Genomic DNA, 21,128 nt, shown 5'->3' with positions numbered 1-21,128 from the left:
AATAAACCGAGATAGGTACAGGTAATTCTTGATTTATGACTAATTGAGGGGGAATTATGGTTGTAAAGCATTGTAGTCATTAAATGGGATCATCATGTGACATTACCCAATTTTACGATCAAAACCAAGTTCCTTTACTTATAACCTCAGCAGCAAGTTGTCACCCAGGATTCCTGGATCTATGAGACCCACTGCAAGTTAACTTGCATACACTTTAAAAACTTCTATTCAAACATGACCAGAATAATCACTACCTCTTATCAAACAGGGCAAGATAATATTCCCTGTGCCCAGTTCTAAGGAAATAGAAGTGGTGGGAATACAGGGACAAATAAAGGTCCTTCGTTATCTCTAAATGGGCAAGTTACATTTTAGAAAACCAAAGTAATACATTAGTGTGCAAGTCAGCATATTCTAGGATAAGGAAGCAGTCTTATGTTAAGACTGTAAGAGTATGAAGTGTCATACATATGTGCAAACTATGTGGTTTTATGCAAGCAAAAACATAAAGAATTAAAAATGGACACATTATGCTATTTCTAAGTATTATAACCATTCCGCTATGTGAAAATCCAGTGGTTATTATTGAATAAAATCTTATTTACATCTGTTGGTCTCTTCAACTCATTGGACATAGATTTATTATTCTAGAAATAAACAGAAGGTATAAACTTGGTTACTTTGTGTAAACTAAATTTCCTTTTCTCTTTCCTGTTTTAAATTACATTTACTCATTTCTTCCACTGTTAGCTGACCACAAAGAATAGGAAAAGTTTTTGTCTTTGTGCCATCTTGTGGCTGTTCAGATTTTTGCAAGAAGATAGTTCAACTATTTATCCTGCTATCTAAAACTGTTTTGGCTTTTGCTCCTGGTGAAACAAAGAACATGAAAATTTGTTTTGTTTGGTTCTCTCAAAATGTAATTGATCTTTGATTTGACAGAATTTTGGGACACAATTTCTTCAATAAAAAATATTTTTCATTTCACACACACACCCCTCCCAAAGCAAGTGGTTTGAGTCTGTTCTCTGCCTGTAGCTTTATTGGTTCTTCATGGGCCCCTGCATACATGTACATCTTTATGCTGAAGCTTAAATATCTTCCCATCACCAAATGACTGTATGAAATAAAAACCAAAACCAACCCCCACAGCCACAACAAATGTAACCCAATAACAAAGATGCAACTTAGAAAACTAGAATAAAATGTATTCCAAGCATATCTCATCAAGCCTAAACTGATGGTTAGATTTCTATCATATTTGTCCTTCAAAAACTAAAGGCATTCCAAAGTCCAAACCCCATGACAACTGATATAGGTCAGTGATGGCTAACCTTTTTGTCGTGTGCCAAAAGTGCGCGTGCCGGCATCTGTAATGGAATACATTACACCCCCTTACACATGCGCACGCGTCTCCCACGTGCCCCACTCCCGCGCATACATGGCAGATACCTAAAAATCAGCTGGTGGGAAGTGCATGCGCAGGCACAGTGGAACTGAGTTCGGGCAACGGCTCATTTGCTGGCAACGATGGCTCTCTGTGCCACTTCTGGCACGTGTGCCATAGGTTCGCCATCAAGGATATGGGTTAATTGTAAAATTGTGACTGGCAAAAAGTCATCCCAGTAAGCTTCCATGATTGAGATGAATTTGAACTCCTTCTGATCAATGACTAATATACCACTCAGGTATTACATTACAAAACCCAATGTGATTGGAATTTTCCAGATCAACCTACTTATTACAAATATTGAGCCTGACATAAACGATATTTTTTGTCTAAACTATAAAATGCAGCATAATAAACATGATGGCCATTTTTTTAGGAGCAATGTTTGTTTATTATCTTAACAGCAAAATAAAATTTATGATCTGGGTCTCTCCTTTTTGCCTTTGTACAAGGCTAACAAGGAAACGTTTGCCACTTTGACAACCTTGAAACGAACTCCAGGAATGTCACCAACAGCGTGTCCTTTTCGACCAAAGCCAGCAACTAGAACCTCATCGTTCTCCTAGAATTTTAATGAACAAATAACAGTTAATGTCATTCAATTAAAATTTAATAAATATCTACACAACCTTGACTCTTATGAAGACTCATTTTGCCACATAAACAAAATCTATTACTTATTTTTAAAAGTTGAGAAGCAACACAGGGAAAGAACAGGGAAAAAGAAAACCCTAATTTCCTGAAGTGTCTTTCTTTTCTTGAGAAAAATCTGAATACTAGAAACCAAGTTCATGGTCCAAATAGATCTCCCAATAATTGTCCACAATACTAAGCCCCAGAAAATGTTTTATTTCAGGGTCCATCATTCCCCTTCATATACAGTCAGTTAGTGATTTTTCTTGTTTGATTTTATCCTCTTTATAGGTATATATGCAGGATGTATTGTAGGTTTGTATGTGTAGAAGAAAGGAAAGAAGATTAGTTGATCCTTGTACTTTTCTAAGTAGGACATTTTTTAGTTAAGTGTCTTTGAGACCCTTCTGTAAAAAAGTTATAAAGAATTTGAGTCCCAATTATTGTGAGAACACATTGCTATTTCCTTACTGTTATATAGATATCAATTAATTATTTACCTCAATGAAGTTCAAACAACCATCATTGGGAACAAAAGCAGTTATTTTCTTCCCATTCTTGATGAGCTGGACTCGGACACATTTTCTAATAGCAGAATTTGGCTGCTTAGCCTCTACACCACTAAAATGAAAATAACGAATGTATGTTTAATTTTTTTCCATCACAAGCTACACATCTTCTTGGCTAGGATAGAAAAAAATATTTAATAAAGGCAAAAACCAAAAACCATTTTAGACATGTTTTTTTAAAGTTCAGAACATTCCAGCTAGCATAAAGGGGAAAAGATTTTTGCAGATTTCTTCTCGTCATCTTCCAATGTTTCAGACAGCTCCTCAAACTTCTGGAGCAATTTTTTAAAGAAGGAGAGCACACAGAACTGCAGCAGAAACTGCTATATTTTTCATTCCTTTCATGAGATTTTCTGACAGATCAAAAGTATCCTAACTGAATGAAGATTTCTGTCTTTGTAAAACTGAGATTAGTTTAAGCCCTCCTACTGATGGGCTGCATACAAGAAAAAACTGAAATTCACTAAGTTAAGTAACCAAATGCCAATTCCATATTTTTCAAATAAAAACAATAAGGATGGAAACCCAATGTCTCACTTATGACACAAATAGTGAATTGCAAACCAGACAGAAGAAGCATGTCCATGGAACAAGTAATGCCTAATGTAGTTTAAGTCTTCAACAGAAAAACTAATATCAAATATCCCCAATATTTGCTTAAGTACTAGTAACAGGAATGTATTAGAAATGTTATTCAGCCACATAACTGCACTTAATCAATCTATCAGTTCTGCTAAACAGTACAATGCACTTTTTAAAAGAAACAGGGTAAATCTCTTCAGTCAAAATTAACATTCAAAACTTACACTTTTTCCAGAACAATTCCCTTGGCATGAGAAGCTCCCCCAAAAGGATTGGCTTTCAAAGCAGTACCCAAATGGGCCTTCTTATATTGCTTGTCATGCCACTTCTGTTCACGACGGTGACTGCGTAGCTTCCTGGCTGTACGAAGTCCGCGACACTTGCCTAGAAAATGGTGTGATAAAAGTTATTAGGAATTACAATTAAGTATGTAGAATTGGACCTTCATCCATTTTCCATATTTCCATACATAACATTCCATATTAAATAAGATTTATAAGATACATCTTTTTAATCTACTCAAACCTGCACTAAAATTTTGCACATTACTTTCCAATACTACATCCAGGAATTTTTTTTGCACAAATTTAAGCAACCTCTTATACCAAAAATGGTATTTTATGCAAAAGTCTTATAAACAAAATTTGGAAGTTCCTATGCTTCAATATCTCATGTTGCCCTCTGTGTATGTATGCACACAAATGCACACAATGTATTTTAATGTATTTTAGTTCCAATCTGGTTTCCTTTCTTCATAACATATTCTCAATTTATTTTAATTTTCTTTTTTATTTACAATCGGTAGTAATAAATGGAAATTTATATCATTGTTCATTGCTGAAAAAATGGAAATTTAAACATTAAAATTAGAGAAGACTTGAGTTTTCTAAGCAAAGCAAATGACGTAAGTCAAATATGATATAAAATCAATTAATTCTTTACTCTGACCACCCTTCCAAAGCAAGATGGGGGGAATTCCAAAATCCATAACCCAAAGCCAGATCTTTATGTAACCAGTTCATAACCCCCATTTCTAGATATTTATACTTTTTTTTTTTTTTTTTCAAAAATTTGTATGTATAGACTTTTAATCCCAGAATTCTCAGAAGTGGTCATGCTGGCTACAGGCTCATATCAACACAACAAAGTTACCACAGATGGGAAACACTGCCCTAGAATAGAGGTCCCCAAACTTGGCAACTTTAAGACTTGTGGACTTCAACTCCCAGAATTTTGGGAGTTGAAGTCCACAAGTCTTAAAGTTGCCAAGCTTGGAGACCTCTGCCCTAGAATGTATTTTCAACGCCTTGCTCTTCAAGCCCATTACGTTCGAACTCCCATATTCCCCAGCAAGCAAAAACTCTGGCGACACTTATTGAGGGAAGATGGGATTTGGACTTCAACGCATCCTTGGAAACGCAGATTAGGAAAAATAAGAAATTGGTTACAACAAATTACAAAACACCAAATTGAACTGAAATCTGAACTATTCCTATTAGGAATAATTAAAGGAGAGTTTAGCAAAAAAGACTAAATATATCATATTACATATAGCAACAGAAGCCAGGATTGCTTTTGCAGTGTTGGAAATGGGATAGTATTACTGTCTGAGAAAGTGTTGGAATGTGCTGAAATGGACAAACTCACTGTTAGATTTAAAACAGTCAAGTGGGAGAGGATGGGTGATAAGGAGTTAATCTTCTCACCACTCCTTACCACCCATCCCCTCCCACTTGACTGTTTCCTAGTATGATTTGATTGTTGATTGTACCCTATGACTATCATTAAGTGTTGTACGTTATGATTCTTGATTCTTAACGAATGTACCTTTTCTTTATGTATACTGAGAGTATTTACACCAAGACAAATTCCTTGTGTGTCCAATCACACTTGGCCAATAAAGTATTCTATTCTATTCTATTCTACAAGGCGAAGAATCAGAATATTATGAGGTTTGGGACAAATGGTACAATTGGTTAAAAAGTAGAAACAAGGATTAAGGTTTATAATACTATTACTGTTAATCTTCTCATCACCCATCCCTCCCACTTGTGACTGTATGACTGTAACTTTGTTGCTTATATCCTTACGATTTATAAGGACTGTTCCTAGTATGATTTGATTGCTTATTGTACCCTATGACTATTATTAAGTGTTGTACCTTATAATTCTTCTATGTGAAAATTAAGGAAAATATGTGATACCTTAAACAATGTATCTTTTCTTTTATGTATACTGAGAGTATTTGCACTAAGACAAATTCCTTGTGTGTCCAATCACACTTGGTCAAGAAAGAATTCTATTCTATGCCAATGTGTAGATGCTTATATATGTAACAGTGATGCCACAGTGCTATCAAAATGGTTAAATTTGTGTGTAAACTGAAAAAGCATAATAAAAATTAAATTAAAAAAGAAAGAAACGCAGGTTAGGAAATGTACTCCCAAAAGATCCCGAGAATTAGGCCATCCCGTCTGGGCGAAATATTTTAAATAATATCATCGCTGTCATCTCGTATCAGGGAGCTCTGTGGCTTAACAACACGAGGAAGGACTAACGTTAGGATCACACAAGGAGGGCCTCGTGGTCCTTTAAAAAAGCTTGAGCGACGATCTCTCTAGGCGGACGAGGGGGGGGAAGGAGGCTGTTTGTCCCGCCCGCCAAGAGCCCTCAGCCACCCTGTAGTCCATTCTCCTCTCCCCTTCTTCAGCCACAGCGCGACGCCCAGACCCGGAGCACCTCACCCATCGTGTCGTCCGCGGATCCCGAAGAGGAAAAAGAAAGACCCAGAATGCACCGGCTTCGAGGACCCCCTTCTTCTCGGGAAAAGGCTGTCTAACCGAGAGCCTGTTCCAAAGCTTCAAAGGAAGATGGTTGATGAAGCGCGGTGCATTGTGGGGAAATTCAGTTGGCAGCCGCTCCTTTTATGACGAGAGCCTCACTCTCTCTCAAGCATTAGAAACAGTACGCTTCCAATCCCCCCTTTGAAAGATTATAGCCTGGCTAGGCCGGATTTCTTTGCGAAGATAGAAATCCAGATTTTGTGGGAAAGTGTGTGTGTGTGTGTGTATCTTTGAGGCGTCTCTAATTTATTAAGATCACATGTCAGCGGTATGGTAATTTTTCTTCCCCCTCCGCTCAGCCCCCACTCCAACGATATCGTTCGCCCCCTTTTTTTTTTCTCTTAGTAGAAGATAGTATAAAATCCGGAGAGGCAGGCACCCTATTTACGTGGGGTCTTTCCCACCGTCACGTAGATCTGCCGCAAAGGATGGTGGGTCTTTTTTGTCGTCTTTCGGCTTCAGTGGCGGCAGCGCGATGGGTGAGCGGGACCGTAACTTTTGGGGCGCCCGGTATAAGCGGTCCTTCTATGTCTGGTTGTCTGCATTGGGGGAGGGGGGGAGCCGGGACGCTTTAGGGAAAATTAATACTTCATTTGGCTGGTGTCCCAAAGATACGTGTACATATATAATCCGTGTGTGTGTGTGTATGTATGTATGTGTATATGTATAATCGACTCAGCTTTATTGTCTGCCTCGATGCTGCTCTCTTCGGTCAGATTTGAATGGAAGGATTTATATTCCTTTGCATCCTTTTAGAGGGTCGGTGAAGCACTTGGAGGAATATAAATCCTTCCGTTCCCCACTGTCCTGACAGCTGAAGAAGCTTCTTGGATAAGAAGCAAAACATCTTCAAAGAATAAGTAAAGTCCAGTTACCTCCTTGAAAAAGCACCTTTGGGATAAAGTGTCAATCGTTTGCAGAGGTTTCCTTTGACTCTGGCTTGATTTCCCTGCATGCGCCTTTTCAGTTTCCTGCCGGGGCTCAGAGGGAGGTTTCTGTGGCTTTTGACCACTTTTTAAAACTTTTAAAATTTAGTTTGCAACCTCAAGGAATTCTATCTGTTAACTAATGACTGCAAGGAGGTTTTGTTTGTCACCACAGTGTCACTATAAGATCATCGATGGACCCCAGAATATAAATTGTGAAACACCCCCCAATAAAAATCAGTATTGAAGACTTATTGAAATGAGACCCTTAGGATGAAATCCAGAGAAAATCCCTCTTTTGATGTCTAAATTTTCTTTTTTAGGCAAGTGCCGTGGACTTCGTACAGCCAGGAAGCTGCGCAGTCACCGCCGAGAACAGAAGTGGCATGACAAGCAATATAAGAAGGCCCATCTGGGTACTGCTCTGAAAGCCAACCCTTTTGGGGGAGCTTCCCATGCTAAAGGAATTGTTCTGGAGAAAGTGTAAGTGAAATCCCCCCATTATTAACTAGAGAAACTATGGGATGTAGTAGCCACCCAAAAGCAGTGTGGAATTCTTTATAATTGGACTTTTGCTGTTAGAGGTGCCTGGGTACCTCCGATTCTCCATAGGAATTATAGCCTTAGGGAGAAGATTTGTATTGATTGTTGGAAGTGAATATTTTAGAACAGAATGGATAGAATAGAATAGAATAGAATAGAATAGAATAGAATAGAATAGAATAGAATAGAATAGAATAGAATAGAATAGAATACTTTATTGGCCAAGTGTGATTGGACACACAAGGAATTTGTCTTGGTGTAAATAGTCTCAGTATACATAAAGAAAAGGTACATTCGTTAAGAATCAAGAATCATAACGTACAACACTTAATGATAGTCATAGGGTACAATCAACAATCAAATCATACTAGGAAACAGTCAAGTGGGAGGGGATGGGTAATAAGGAGTGATGAGAAGATTAACAGTAATAGTAGCGTACACTTTGTAAATAGTTGAACAGTGTTGAAGGAATTATTTATTTAGCAGAGTGAAGGCTTTTGGGAAAAAACTGTTCTTGTGTCTAGTTGCTCTGCTGTGCAATGCTCTATAGCGTTGTTTTGAAGTAAGGAGTTGAAACAGTTTATGTCCGGGATGTGAGGGGTCTGTAAATATTTTCACAGCCCTCTTTTTGACTCATGCAGTATACAGGTCCTCAGTTGAAGGCAGGTGGGTAGTAATTGTTTTTTCTGCAGTCCTAATTATCCTCTGAAGTCTGTGTCTGTCCTGTTGGGTTGCAGAACCAAACCAGGCAGTTATAGAGGTGCAGATGACAGACTCAATCATTCCTCTGTAGAACTGTATCAGCAGCTCCTTGGGCAGTTTGAGCTTTCTGAGTTGGCGCAGAAAGAATATTCTTTGTTGTGCTTTTTTGATGATGTTTTTGATGTTAGCTGTCCATTTTAGGTCATATGATGTAGTAGAACCTAGAAATTTGAAGGTCTCTACTGTTGATACTGTGTCATCTAGTATTGTAAGAGGTGGTAGTATAGGAGGGTTTCTTCTAAAGTCTACCACCATTTCTACGGTTTTGAGTGTGTTCAGTTCAAGATTGTTCTGGTTACACCACGAGGCAAATTGTATAACCTCCTGTCTGTATGCAGATTCATCGTTGTCTAGAATGAGACCAATCACTGTTGTGTCATCAGCAAACTTCAGTATTTTAACAGACGGATTGTTTGAGATGCAGTCATTGGTATATAGGGAGAAGACAAGTGGAGATAGCACACAGCCTTGGGGGCCCCCTGTGCTGATTGTACAGGTATTGGATGGGATTCCGCATAGTTTCACCTGCTGATTCCTGTCTGTTAGGAAGCTTATGATCCACTTACAATTGTGTTCAGGTACCGCGAGTTGGTTTAATTTACTTAGAAGAGTGTCTGGAATGATGGTATTGAATGCTGAACTGAAGTCTACAAAGAGGACCCTTGTGTTGGTATTTGGAGATATTTTTGTATCTATAGCTTCAAAAAGTACATAAATAAAACTTACATGTTTGTTTAGAGTAAGATCTTAAAAGTTGTTGTCTTAGCACAGTTCTTCTAAATGATTGATTTCTCTTCCAATTATTGAAATTAGAGATTACTGTTTGATATAGAGTAATTTGCATTTTGGTCTCAAGTCCTTTTACATTTTTAAGAATGATTGAGAACTCAAAGAACTTTGGTTTATATTAGTTTTTTCTACACCTGCTGTATTAGAGATTAAAATTGAATAATTTAAACATTTGACTTTGTTGACATACTAAAGTATGTGTCGTGTGCTGGCCCCGCCCAGCTTAGCAAAGGGGAAAAAAATTCCCGATATGTCACATGACTCCGCTCTGACAACGGGAGTTTGACATCCCTGGTCTAGAAGACCTCTCAGGCTTCCCAGACCATTCTCTGAGGACACTGGTCTATTTAGAACCAGCCTTAATCTGTCTTTTGCATCTTTTTAAGTGTTAGGTTTCTTTTGTTTTTATTTCTAAAGGAAATAGCAGGCAGTTATTTCCCTAAGGATACTTAGAATCGAGCCCCCTGGAAGTCACAGAGACTCCAGTTTGTCTTGTTGAGTTACATGGGTTTTGTTTTCAAGTAGGTGGCATACAACTTTTGCTTTATCTGTGGTATCACTTATATAATTGTAAATATTTTTTTTTCTTAGAATAGGTGAAATTAACATTTCAGCTTTATGCACACTTATTTGGAGTAAGATCCACAGAAAATAGTAAAGAGATCGAGTGGTGCTTGGATTTTGCTGTGGTCCTACTTAAACAGGACAAGCTTTAAATTGTGCTTTAGTTTTGATTGTCATCTGCACATGGGAAGACAATCCCCAATATCATATGGTTTTAAGATCTTAAGATTATGAATTCAGAACATGAAGATTATATAATTAGTTGCTAAGCATTATTATTGTACTTTAGAAATGTATTATAACAGCATCTTTATTGTTCATTTCATGTTTCAGTGGTGTAGAGGCTAAACAGCCGAATTCTGCCATTAGGAAGTGTGTTCGAGTTCAGCTTATCAAGAATGGCAAGAAGATTACAGCTTTTGTTCCCAATGATGGCTGTTTGAATTTTATTGAGGTAAATACATTGATATAATATGGCACCTAATTGAAGGGAAAAATATTAATTGAATAAAACCAATCATTTTTTTCTTGGAACCAAAAATTGTAAAAGCATGATCATGCTTTGGTCATCAAACGTTAATTGTTGTCTCATTTTAAACTAGGAGAATGATGAAGTCCTGGTTGCTGGCTTCGGTCGGAAGGGTCATGCTGTTGGAGACATTCCTGGAGTTCGCTTCAAAGTTGTCAAAGTAGCCAATGTTTCTCTACTAGCCTTGTACAAAGGCAAGAAGGAGAGACCCAGATCATAATTCCTGTGTTGCTGTGAATGGATCTAATAAACATTTTTACTTTAATAAGGTTTCCCTGATGAGTCTTTCATAAAATGGCCCAGAATGTGTGTCTATAAATTTTTCATGATGCTTTTGACTCAATTCTTACATAATATCCCAGAATTACTTTGCTTGTAAGAAGATTCTGCTGAGTTTAAGAGATTTTCATTAGTTTGCATCAATCTGAGTACAACTTCTGTTGTAAAGTGGTCTATTTTAAATCAAGAAAATGAAAATTCTAAAGTTTATTTTGTAATACTAAAGACTGCTAAGCAAACTATATTTTCTTTGATATAGTAATGTAACAAGGGACAAGCAAAGGTAAACAGAATAAACTAAGTAAATAAAACCTCTATTTTAAACTCTCCATAGCAGATTCTGGTGCTTCTGGACCCCATTTGCAAAAAATGTGAGCAAAAAAATGAATTTAAAATATTAGGCAAAAGACTAATTATTAGTCTAATAACTATTAGATTAATTTGAATTAATTATTCAGAATTAGAATTTAAAGGAAAATTGGCAGTCTATGACCAGTAAGTGCCATTCAAACTTCAAAATGGTCATAGTCGAATATTTCCTTGCCTCGATTTTTTTGTTATTTTAGATTTTTTTTAAAATCCCATGTCTATTATTTTTATATTGCAAGGTGGCAAATATATCTGATACTCCTTCCTCCTATTTTCTCCACTCAACAGTCCTGTAAGATGTTGGGGTAAGAGAGATTGACTGGCCAAACCTGTAACCAGGCTATTTTGTCATATATCTACACTGTAAGTTCCTCTCTTGTAGATGGGTTTTGTACAAGATGTTTTGGAATTCCTATTTTCCTAAGGAAGTTCCACAGCTTGACTCAACACAATTAAAGGCCTTTCTTACAATCAATAAAGCATATATTGACTTTCTTTTAGTATTATTTCGCTTTCTCACTTATCCAACTTGCATCAGCAAAAATGTGTCTTGTTCCTTGGCCTTTTCTAAAAGCACTTGAATATCTGGTATCTCTTCTCATGCAGGGTCCAGTCAATGTTGGAGGATCCTAAATATTATTTTGCTAGTATGTGAAATTAAGGATATCGTATGATAGTGTCAGACTCCAAAAACCTAGAAAGGCATGTAGAGTTCCATCTAAGTAGTTTCCATTATTTTTCCTCACCTATAGACAAGAAATCTTGCCAAATTAAAGTAACTACTTGGAATAATTAAAGATAAAGTCTGAGGACTTCTATAGAGGAGCTATCTTGATTCTCCCAAACAAATTATCTAAACTTAGCTGATTCTTGGTCCTCTAGAATGCAGGTTCTGGGAGTCCAGGCTACATTTCACCACAGGTAATTCATTCCTCCCTCCCTCCCTCCCTTCCTTATTTCCTATTGATCTCTTTCGACCTATTAGTCACTGTCATTCGTTATTCCCGTGATGGCAAACCTGTGGCACATGTGCCACAAGTGGCACACAGCCATTTGTGTGGGCATGTGAGCCCCAGCCAAACTTACCTGCAGTGTACATGCACGTACCTTCCAGCTGATTTTAGCCTTGTTTCAGGCTGTTTTTTTCCCCCATGGAAGCTCCAGGGAAGCCCCTGCAGCCTCAGTAGGCTGAAAAATGGGCCTTCCGGAAATACTGGAAGTGCCGAAATGGGCCTGTTTTTCAGCCTCCAGATTCCCTCGAGCCTCCAGGAGGGCAAAAACAGCCTTCCCCGGGCTTCAGAGGCCCTCTGGAGGCTGAAAACGGGCACTTCTGGTATTTCGGGAAGGCCCATTTTTCGGCCTCCTGAGGCTGCAGAGGCTTCCACTGAGCCTCCAGGAGAGTGAAAATGGCCTCCCCTGGGCCGAAAATCAGCTGGGAGGCACGCACATGCGCAGTGCAAGTAAAGGGCGGGGCGGTGGTGTTGCACACACATGCGCAGGGGGACGGGGCTCATTGCATTGTAGGTGCCAGCACGTGCATGCTTAGTCACACCACAAGAAAAAGGTTCACCATCACTGCTCTATTCTGTTGCCATAGTGTAGCTAGAACCTTTTCTAGCTACACTATGGCAACAGAATAGAGAATGACAGTGCCCAATAGATCAAAACAGCTAGAAGTTTTGCTAGTTCTTATTTGTTCTTTTTTGCCACATTTTTGTAGACATTCCATTCCTGTAGTTTTCTAATTTGGGAATGACAACTCTGCTGATCTAAATCTTTTGGAAGACTTCCTGTTTTTTCCAAGTCTGTTTCTGTCCTCAGTGATATATGTTATATCTTGTTTATTTTAACAATCTGAATTTTTTTTGTCATGTTACTTTTTTTGGCTTTGGCTTCTCTTCCCTTTTGTACAATTTCCACCATCTGTTCTGACATCCAAAGTGCTTCCTTTTATTTCTTGGTCTTTCACAATCTGTTTTCACATTCATCTTGTATGCTCATGATAAATGTCTCGTGGAAAGTATTTGGCTTTTATTTCCATTCTAACTTAATTTGGAATTTGCATATGAATAGTTTATGATCTGTTCCAGTCTCCAGGCCACATCTTCCTATTACAACTGAATATGCTGTGTTTTAGTTTTCAGATCTACAGTGTTTTAGCTGGAGAAATTGAGCAAATCTCTCCTCCCCCCTCCCCTCTCCATATTTGCTATAATGACTCAGAACATTATATGGCATTTTCTTTATATTCAGTTGGCAGTAAAATTTTAAAAGGAAAAATGATAACAGGTACTCTGAAGTTTAGAGCAGTTTAAACTTGTAAGTGTCTGCATTTTGGGTCACAAGCATTCCTGTTTCTGAAACAACTTGCCAGGTATTTTCTGGCATTAGTTCAAACTATTGCCTTTGGCTGCCCAAATGGTTTGGGATCTGTTCGCCTGAAGGGTTATTATTTATTTAGATGCTTAAAGGGTAATTGCCTATCTCAACTCAGATTAAATTACCATATTAAACCACAATCAACTGTCCTGGGTCATATGTGCCTTCCAAAGTCTTGAACGCAGCCTATAAAGCCTTCAAAAGTTTTGTCAATTTTTAAAATATAAAATCTTCAATTGAATTTGATGTCTGATGACAGTAGTCATTTAGAAGTATTCTCAAATCATCCAATCATCATTGTGTCGAAATAGTAATGAAAGCAGCCTTTTTAATATCTCGATGTTGGTGTTCTATGAATGCAGAATAAATCAGCAGAGGGGTGATGGAAATCATTGGAGCTATGGCAGATAAAATTAAGATTTCATAAAGTTTTATCTTACTGTGTTACAAAGGCAAAATACGTCTTTAGTGCTTCAAAATGCAGATGCACAAGAAAACATGAAAACCAACATCTGGCACAGCTGCAAATTTCCATGAACAAGGCAGGTTTATTTCCATAAATGTCTGGAAACACAAGAGTAATAGTTTTACTATATTTTCTTTTTTTTAAAGTGTATTTTCTTTTTAAGGTGGTTTGTCATCATACACTAATATATTATTTGTTTTTCTCATCTGTGATTTTATTTTAAGACTTACAAATAATTGGGTTTTTTTTTTAGTTTAAATTTGATTGGTTTCCATGCCCATTCACACTATCAGGCAGAAACATTAACTGAAACAAGTACCATTTTTCGTATATTTTCTGAATCCCATCCAGATATTTATTAATTAATAATGTAAATTGTTAGATGGCCATATCCGAGAAAGAGAGAGGGAGGGAGGGAGGGAGGGAGAGAGAGAGAGAGAGAGAGAGAGAGAGAGAGAGAGAGAGACTTGTTGATTTTATCATCTTGGCAAGCCCAGATATATTGTCCATTTTGCTCATAGGTGATGCGAATGGATAGATTTTAACAGGAGACCGTAGAAAGCTTTTGTTTGCTAGTCAGGGATGCAGATAGACCATGGAAAGTGAAAGTGAAGCTATGTAAGTGCCAGCTGCCCTAGTCCATGAAGAGAATATAGAAATAATCTTTTTACTGGCCCTTTCTGAACACCTTGCTATTCAGTTGTTTTGTGCAAGACATATACCCTATAGTTTGTATTCATTTTTTTTAAAATTTTTATTGTTTTTTAACATACAAACAAACAGACAAAACATAAAAACATCAGCTCTCCCATATTTATATACAAGCAGTGAGTCGGTTGGTTCATCAGTTTTGTGCATTCACTTCATAGTCACAATTGCAATTACCTTATATAATAACTCTTATTGTCAATACGAACTTATAAATCATCATATTATTAAAGAAAAAGAAGTTTGACTATACTTTTATTCGATCATGCCTTTGTGAGATAACTATATTTTAAGTAATTTATTCTAAAACAAATCATATAATCGTGCCAGTTCTATCCTAAATAAGAGAAAAAAAGAAAAAGAAAACCATTATATAAATATAATATCCAATACCAAAAAAGAGAAAAGAAAAATGAAATCAATATTATTCCTTATTGTCTAACATTTCAAATATTCTATTTTTGTATTTCATCATTCAGCCATTGATAGAAAAGATCCCAAATTATATAAAATTGTTTATCTTCTTGCTCTCTGATTTCAAAAGTCAATCTACTCATCTCAGCACATTCCAATATTTTCTTTATAACTTCTTCCTGCAATGGAATTTTCTCATTTTTCCAATTTTTTGCAAATACAATCCTAGCCGCAGTCAATACATTTACAATCAAATATTTCAACTCTTTACTATAAACATCTGGTAAGATTCCCAATAAGAAAAGCTCCGGTTTCAAGTCTATGTGCTTCTTTGTCATTTTTTACAACCACATGTAGATTTTAGTCCAATATTTTCTAGCATCCTCACAAGTCCACCACATATGGTAGTATGAACCAGGTTTCTGATGACATTTCCAGCATTTTTCGGATTTGTTCTTGAACATTCTTGCTATCCTTGTCGGGGGAAAATGCCACCTGTAAAACATCTTATACAAATTTTCTTTATAGGCTGTAGACATTGTCATTTTATAGTTTTGCAACCATAATTTCTGCCATTTCTCTAAGTCAATCCCATATCCAAAATTCCTCCCCCAGGCAATCATAGTTTCTTTAACTTGTTCTTCCTCCAGCTTAATTTCCAATAAGTAACCATATAATTTTTTAATCACCTTTTCATCAGTACCCATCAAAATCTTATCTAAATCAGTTTGTTTATCATAAAATCCCTCTGTTTTGGAATCCTCATGATACTTTGAATGTATTTGCAAATATGAAAACCAATTCATCTGTATACCTTGTTCCTCTAATTTTTGTATCGATTTAAGTTCACCCTTTTCATCTAGTAATTCCCCATAGCTAACTGTTTGTTCCTTTTTATAAATTATAGGGTAAGAAAATACTTCTATCGTCGATAACCAAACTGGAATTTTCAAGTAACATTGTTTTTTTGTCTTCTCCCAATTTAACCACAGAGACTCCCGTATATAATGTCTTCTAAAATACCCCTGTGTTTTGGTTCCCTTATACCATAAAAAAGCATGCCAACCCAACAACAAATCATGACCTTCTAATGTCAACAATCTAGTTTTCCTTAATGTTATCCATTCTTTAACCCACATCAAATTTGCAGCTTGATAGTACAACTCCCAATTAGGCAGGCCAAACCCTCCTCTAGATCTGGCATCCTGTAAAAGCTTTAACTTTATCCTTGCTTTCTTGCCTTGCCATATATACTTCAAAACAATTTTGTTTAAATCCTCAAAATAGTCTTTTCCAAGCCTAATTGGTATTGTTTGGAACAAAAATAAAATTCTGGGTAGAATATTCATCTTAATTGTTGAAATCCTTCCTATTAATGACAATTGTAGGTTTTCCCATTTCTTCAGATCTTGGGCTATCTGTTGTTTAAGTTTAGTATAATTGTTCTCCTTTAATGTACTACATCTTGGCGTCAAATATATCCCCAAATACTTAACCTTATTTGTAACTTGGATTTTTAACAATTCTGCCAGTTCTTCTCTTTGTCTTAGCAACATATTCTTTGACAAAATCTTTGTTTTATCTTTGTTTATTTTCAGACCGGCCACCTCCCCATATGCCTCTATCTTTTCCAACAGCTTCAAGGCTGTTTCTATAGGATCTTCCAAGATAAAGACTAGGTCATCTGCAAAAGCTTGTAGTTTAAATTCTTCCTTCTTAATTTTCATTCCTTTTATAGTTTTATCTTCTCTGATATTTCTGTTCAACACTTCCAAAGTCAATACAAATAGCAAGGGAGAAAGAGGACAACCTTGTCTTGTGCCTTTTCTTATATTAATAGGATCTGTAAATTCTCCCTCCATCATTACCTTAGCTGTTTGTTCATTGTAAATTGCTTCTATTGCCTGAATAAATCTTCTAGCAAAGCCCATCTGTTCCATTAAAAGTAACATAAATCTCCAATTCACGTTATCAAATGCCTTTTGAGCATCTAAAAATATCAAAGCCATTTGCTTTTCAGGATGTGCCTCATAGTATTCCAAGGTGTCCAGAATTACTCTCATATTGTCTCTAATTTGTCGCTTTGGCAAGAACCCATTTTGGTCTGGATGAATAAAGTTATTCAAGTATTTTTTAAGTCTTTCTGCTAATATTGAGGCAAAGATTTTATAATCTGCATTTAATAAAGAAATCGGTCTATAATTCTTGATTTGAAGTAGGTCCGCCTCCTCTTTTGGAATAAGTGTAATATAGGCCTCTGACCATGTTTTAGGTATCGTCTTTTTTAACATAACTTCATTCATAACTTCTAACAATGGAATACACAGTGATTCTTGAAAGGTTTTATAAAATTCTACAGGAAACCCGTCTGGACCTGGTGCCTTTCCATTATTTTGTTTCTTAAGTGCTTGGCTTAACTCCATCATTGTTATATTGCTTTCTAGCATTTCTTCAATCTCTTTAGGTATCTTAGGTAGATTTGCATTCTGCAAGTACTGTTTAATTTTCTCCTCATCAATATCTTCTTTCTTATATAAATGTTTGTAAAAATCATGAATAATTTGTATTTTCTCTTTGCTGCCATGACAAGTTTTACCTTGGTCATCTATTAACTGCAATATTTTCCTCGACTCTTTCTCCTTTCTCAACTTATATGCTAGCCATCTACCTGGCTTATTTGCATCTTCAAAATAATTCTGTTTGGCATTCCTAATTTTCTGTGCCAGTTCTTCTTTCTCTATTAAGTCCATTTTATGTTTAGTTATATCCAGTTTCAGTTTAACGTCTTTTTTCTGTGGCATTTTCTGCAGTTCTTTTTCGAGTCTTTTATATTCATCCTCCAAGGCTTTAAAAGCTTGCCTTTTCCTAATATTCTTTTTTCTTGTATAGTCTATTATCAAGCCTCTGGCATAAGCCTTCATTGTATCCCAAACATTCTGTATTGAAGTGTCTTCTTTTCTATTTTCTTTAAAAAAAAAAGCCAATTCTTTCTCCATCCATTGTATAAATTCTTTCTCCTTTAAGATAGTATTATTTAATGTCCATCTTGATCTTTTTTTTTGTCCCTTCCATTTGATTGTCAATGGGTTATGATCAGCCCAAGTACTTGTTTCAATATTTACTTCTTGAACGCTAGATATTAAGTCTGTTGAGATCCAAATCATGTCAAGTCTGGACCATGATAAATGTCTATTTGAATAGAACGTATATTGCTTAAGTTTAACATTTCTTTCTCTCCATATATCTTTTAGAGTTAATTCATCTATCATTTTAAAAAAGGATTTAGGAAGAGTTTTTCTATTATACTTTGCTGCTGTTGCAATATGATCAAGTTTATTGTCCACGATTCCGTTGAAGTCTCCCATCATAATTATATTAACATAGTCCAGTCCAGCCATCTTTGTATGTAATTTTTTATAAAATTCTTCCTGTTTATCATTCGGGGCGTAAATTGCAGTCAAAAGTATCTTTCTATTGTTGTCCATTATTTCCACCATTAATATTCTCCCATCTTCATCTGTATAAATCAGTTTTGCTGGGATAGCCTCTTTAATATATAAAACCACCCCTCTTTTCTTACATTGAGTCAGAGAAGTAAACAATTTCCCTAATTTTGGTTGTACTAACAATTGTTCATGTTGCTTTTTAATATGTACTTCTTGTAGACAAATTATATCAAACTTTAGTTTCCTTAATTTATGAAAAATCTTCCTTCTCTTAGCAGCTGAATTCAGTCCATTTATATTCATTGTAATCAGTTTTTTCTCTTCCATGGTTATATTTTATATTTAGATTTGACCACTCTCGTGGGTCTTGATTCACGCTGATCTTTAATATCCACCTGTCCACCTACTGCACCTTCTTCTTTTCCAATCTCCATTTGTTCCTCTTGAGGTTCAATTAATGAAACCTCCTTTTCTGCCTCTCCTTCTCTCCCTCCAAAAAATTCTGTGTGGAACAGTTCTGCTTTCTCAATTGAATCAATTCTATGTTTGTATTCATTTTTAAAAACCCACTTTTATGAAAATTTTCTTCCTGATAATCTCCAATGTAGAAAAATATATATATAGCTAAAGAAACAATCCAGTGATCCCATAACTTATATTTTAATTCCGTGCATCCAAGAATGAGCATCATGCTGCTGTCATGTAGCCTTAATGTAGACAGCTATTTTAGCATTAAAATAGATTTCTGTTAAAATCTATCTGTGGTCTTAGTTGTTTTTCAAATATTCAACTGTATCTAATCCTTTGATGTGAATTTTAAAGCACAAAAGGAAGGTGACTGCACGTTCAGTAGAAAATGTCTAAGACAGCCTCTTATTTTGCATAGAGACTACATGACAGCTCAGATGGTACTGAGCACTGCTTCCTATTGGTTGGCTTGGCTGTCTATCTCTGGCTGCTGAAAATACTGGCTCTTGTTTCTTTGCTACACATGAACAGATGTGCTGGGTCTGGAAGGTCTGATTTATTTCTCAATGGAAAGCAGTGCAATTTTTAGATTTTTATTTCTCCTTTTCTGCGTAAGATTTTCATCATCTATGGACCAAATCCCTGGAAGAATGGAAAGGAGGTCAGTGATTTTATGAGTGTGTGCATAAAGTGTGGGGGCAGATGAATAAAAGGTTTATGTTTGTGCTTTGGAAAAGGTAATAACCATATTAGTAGATTGTTCATTCAGGTGTTGATGATTAGGGAGGGTTTTTTTGACGTACTAATCACAGAGAGGCAAATAGTCTCAACATTCAAAATGCTGATCTTATTTACTTAAAAACAGCTGTCAACATCAATAGAAGTTCTCTTGATGAAACTATTATATATGGGAAAATAAACAGTCCTGTTGTGTACAACCCTATACTTAAAACCCAAAGCTATGAGAGAGATTAGTCTCTGTTGCATTTCTCTTTTGCCATGATGGTTTCATTTTCTTTCCTTCTGCACTGTTAATAACAGAGATATAAATAAAATAGTGTAGGTGTAAAACACAGTGCTGATGACACTGAAAAAAGAAATTTAAAAAGATGAAATGAAGCTTATAGTACAAATTTTGATGCAAATTCAGGTTTACCCGAAAATATGCAATCTCATTCTTGTTCCCTGTACACAATTTTATTTGTGCAACATAAAGCAACCCCAAATATTTCCCCAGGGGTTTGAGTTGAAGAAAGTTACAATTATAGAAGGAAAAATAGTTGCACAGAGAGATGTGCTTTGTTTCACCATTAAAATACAGGACACGTTAAGATGAGGAGGCTCATAGCTGTGCCTTTGGTGGGGTGCGGGGGTGGAGGGTAATGGACAGGTGTTTATTAATCTGTGTCTAATTGTATAGATCTGTAGTTTGGCAAAGAGATGAATTAAAGTTACTAGATATTTAATTTAATTTAATTATTGGCTCATAAATGCAAGCAAGGGAAAAAGCCATATGAGTAATTTGTAATGACTTATTGCATTAAATTTGTTTTCAAAAACCTGTCCACTTTTAGGAAAGTATTTCTAGACATATATTTAAGTCTGTGGAATGCAGGATTTTTCCAGTTCTGGGCTCATGAAGTAATTAGGATCAGAATGAGATGTAATATAGCTTTCATCTTTCTTGCCATTTAATAATCCTTAGGGCATGGCATGGGCAGTCTTAAAGGTGGTAACTGATTTGTTGCAAAAGTGATTGGCAAAGTGATATTTTGGGAAGAAATTCTCTTGTCTGTAGAAGGGAGTTGGTATTTTTTATGCTCCCCTGTGTGGACCTTGTTAGTTTGTAATTCTGCCTGTGTGTAATAAAGCACCATTGACATAAAGATTAACAGTACCATCCTGTAGAATTTGAATGGCAAGCAAACCTATCCAGTCTATTATTTTTTCTAAGAAAAATTATTATGAATGAAAAATGAAAAAAAATCTGTTGATACTAAATTCTTCTGACAATGTTTTCCCTATGCACGGTCTCCAAATCATAAGTGGATACTGGAGGTGATTATGGTGTCCATTCTATACTTTGGTATCTATTGCTGTTGTGGTCTCCAATATCTGAATGATTTTATTTGGGGAAAATACTTCATAATTAATGGTCTTTTTGTTGTCCTACGTTACATGAAGTCAGTTTACATTAAAATATCATGGATCTGAGTTGTAACATATTTGGCCAAACTCAAGTATAATGAAACTTAATTTTCTGCATCATCAGCATTAAATGTTAATGCCTTTCTTTACAGAAAATATAGGTAGCTACTCTTGTAGCCACATTTCAGGAAAGCAGAGTTTGGGCACGTTTTGTTTTAAGCAGTATTGAAAGATGCTAGTTGGTAAAGGTCTCCAAATAGG

At 36.1% G+C, this 21,128-nt stretch overlaps 3 protein-coding genes across 6 annotated transcripts in view; 2 read left to right on the top strand and 1 right to left on the bottom strand.

Moving 5' to 3' along the window:
• Positions 1 to 1,817: 1,817 nt before the first annotated feature.
• On the bottom strand, positions 1,818 to 6,495 carry LOC113448133 (small ribosomal subunit protein uS12). Its single transcript, XM_026718717.2, has 4 exons — positions 5,979 to 6,495; positions 3,459 to 3,618; positions 2,584 to 2,704; positions 1,818 to 2,012 (listed from the first exon to the last, which is right to left on the bottom strand). The coding sequence occupies exons 1-4, from the start codon at positions 5,980 to 5,982 to the stop codon at positions 1,866 to 1,868; spliced, it is 432 nt and encodes a 143-aa protein (XP_026574502.1). The 5' UTR covers positions 5,983 to 6,495; the 3' UTR covers positions 1,818 to 1,865.
• Positions 6,496 to 6,514: 19 nt separating this feature from the next.
• RPS23 (ribosomal protein S23) lies at positions 6,515 to 10,458 on the top strand. Its single transcript, XM_026718728.2, has 4 exons — positions 6,515 to 6,556; positions 7,327 to 7,486; positions 9,995 to 10,115; positions 10,264 to 10,458. The coding sequence occupies exons 1-4, from the start codon at positions 6,553 to 6,555 to the stop codon at positions 10,408 to 10,410; spliced, it is 432 nt and encodes a 143-aa protein (XP_026574513.1). The 5' UTR covers positions 6,515 to 6,552; the 3' UTR covers positions 10,411 to 10,458.
• Positions 10,459 to 19,154: 8,696 nt separating this feature from the next.
• LOC113445011 (V-type proton ATPase subunit S1-like protein) overlaps positions 19,155 to 21,128 on the top strand; it is a 31,114-nt gene continuing 29,140 nt past the window's right edge. Inside the window, exon 1 of one of the 4 annotated variants that reach the window (XM_087927108.1) lies at positions 19,155 to 19,380. In XM_087927108.1, the coding sequence (XP_087783234.1) occupies positions 19,286 to 19,380 (95 nt within the window). In that variant the 5' untranslated portion in view covers positions 19,155 to 19,285. The remainder of the gene's footprint in view (positions 19,381 to 21,128) is intronic. The other 3 variants (XM_087927105.1, XM_087927107.1, XM_087927106.1) reach the window with 3 other exon arrangements.

This window comes from Pseudonaja textilis, chromosome 2, assembly GCF_049901715.1.
Source record: "Pseudonaja textilis isolate UNSWEBS1 chromosome 2, rPseTex1.2, whole genome shotgun sequence".
Classification (NCBI taxonomy): Eukaryota; Metazoa; Chordata; class Lepidosauria; order Squamata; family Elapidae; genus Pseudonaja; species Pseudonaja textilis.
The sequence above is the reverse complement of the archived record's forward strand: the minus strand, read 5'-3'. Positions and strand labels throughout refer to the sequence as shown.

Coding starts and splice junctions, on each gene's coding strand:
- RPS23 (XM_026718728.2), top strand. Junction 7,487..9,994: donor GGAATTGTTCTGGAGAAAGT/GTAAGTGAAATC, acceptor TTCATGTTTCAG/TGGTGTAGAGGCTAAACAGC. Junction 10,116..10,263: donor GCTGTTTGAATTTTATTGAG/GTAAATACATTG, acceptor ATTTTAAACTAG/GAGAATGATGAAGTCCTGGT.
- LOC113448133 (XM_026718717.2), bottom strand. Junction 2,705..3,458: donor GGAATTGTTCTGGAAAAAGT/GTAAGTTTTGAA, acceptor TTTTCATTTTAG/TGGTGTAGAGGCTAAGCAGC. Junction 2,013..2,583: donor GTTGTTTGAACTTCATTGAG/GTAAATAATTAA, acceptor TTAAAATTCTAG/GAGAACGATGAGGTTCTAGT.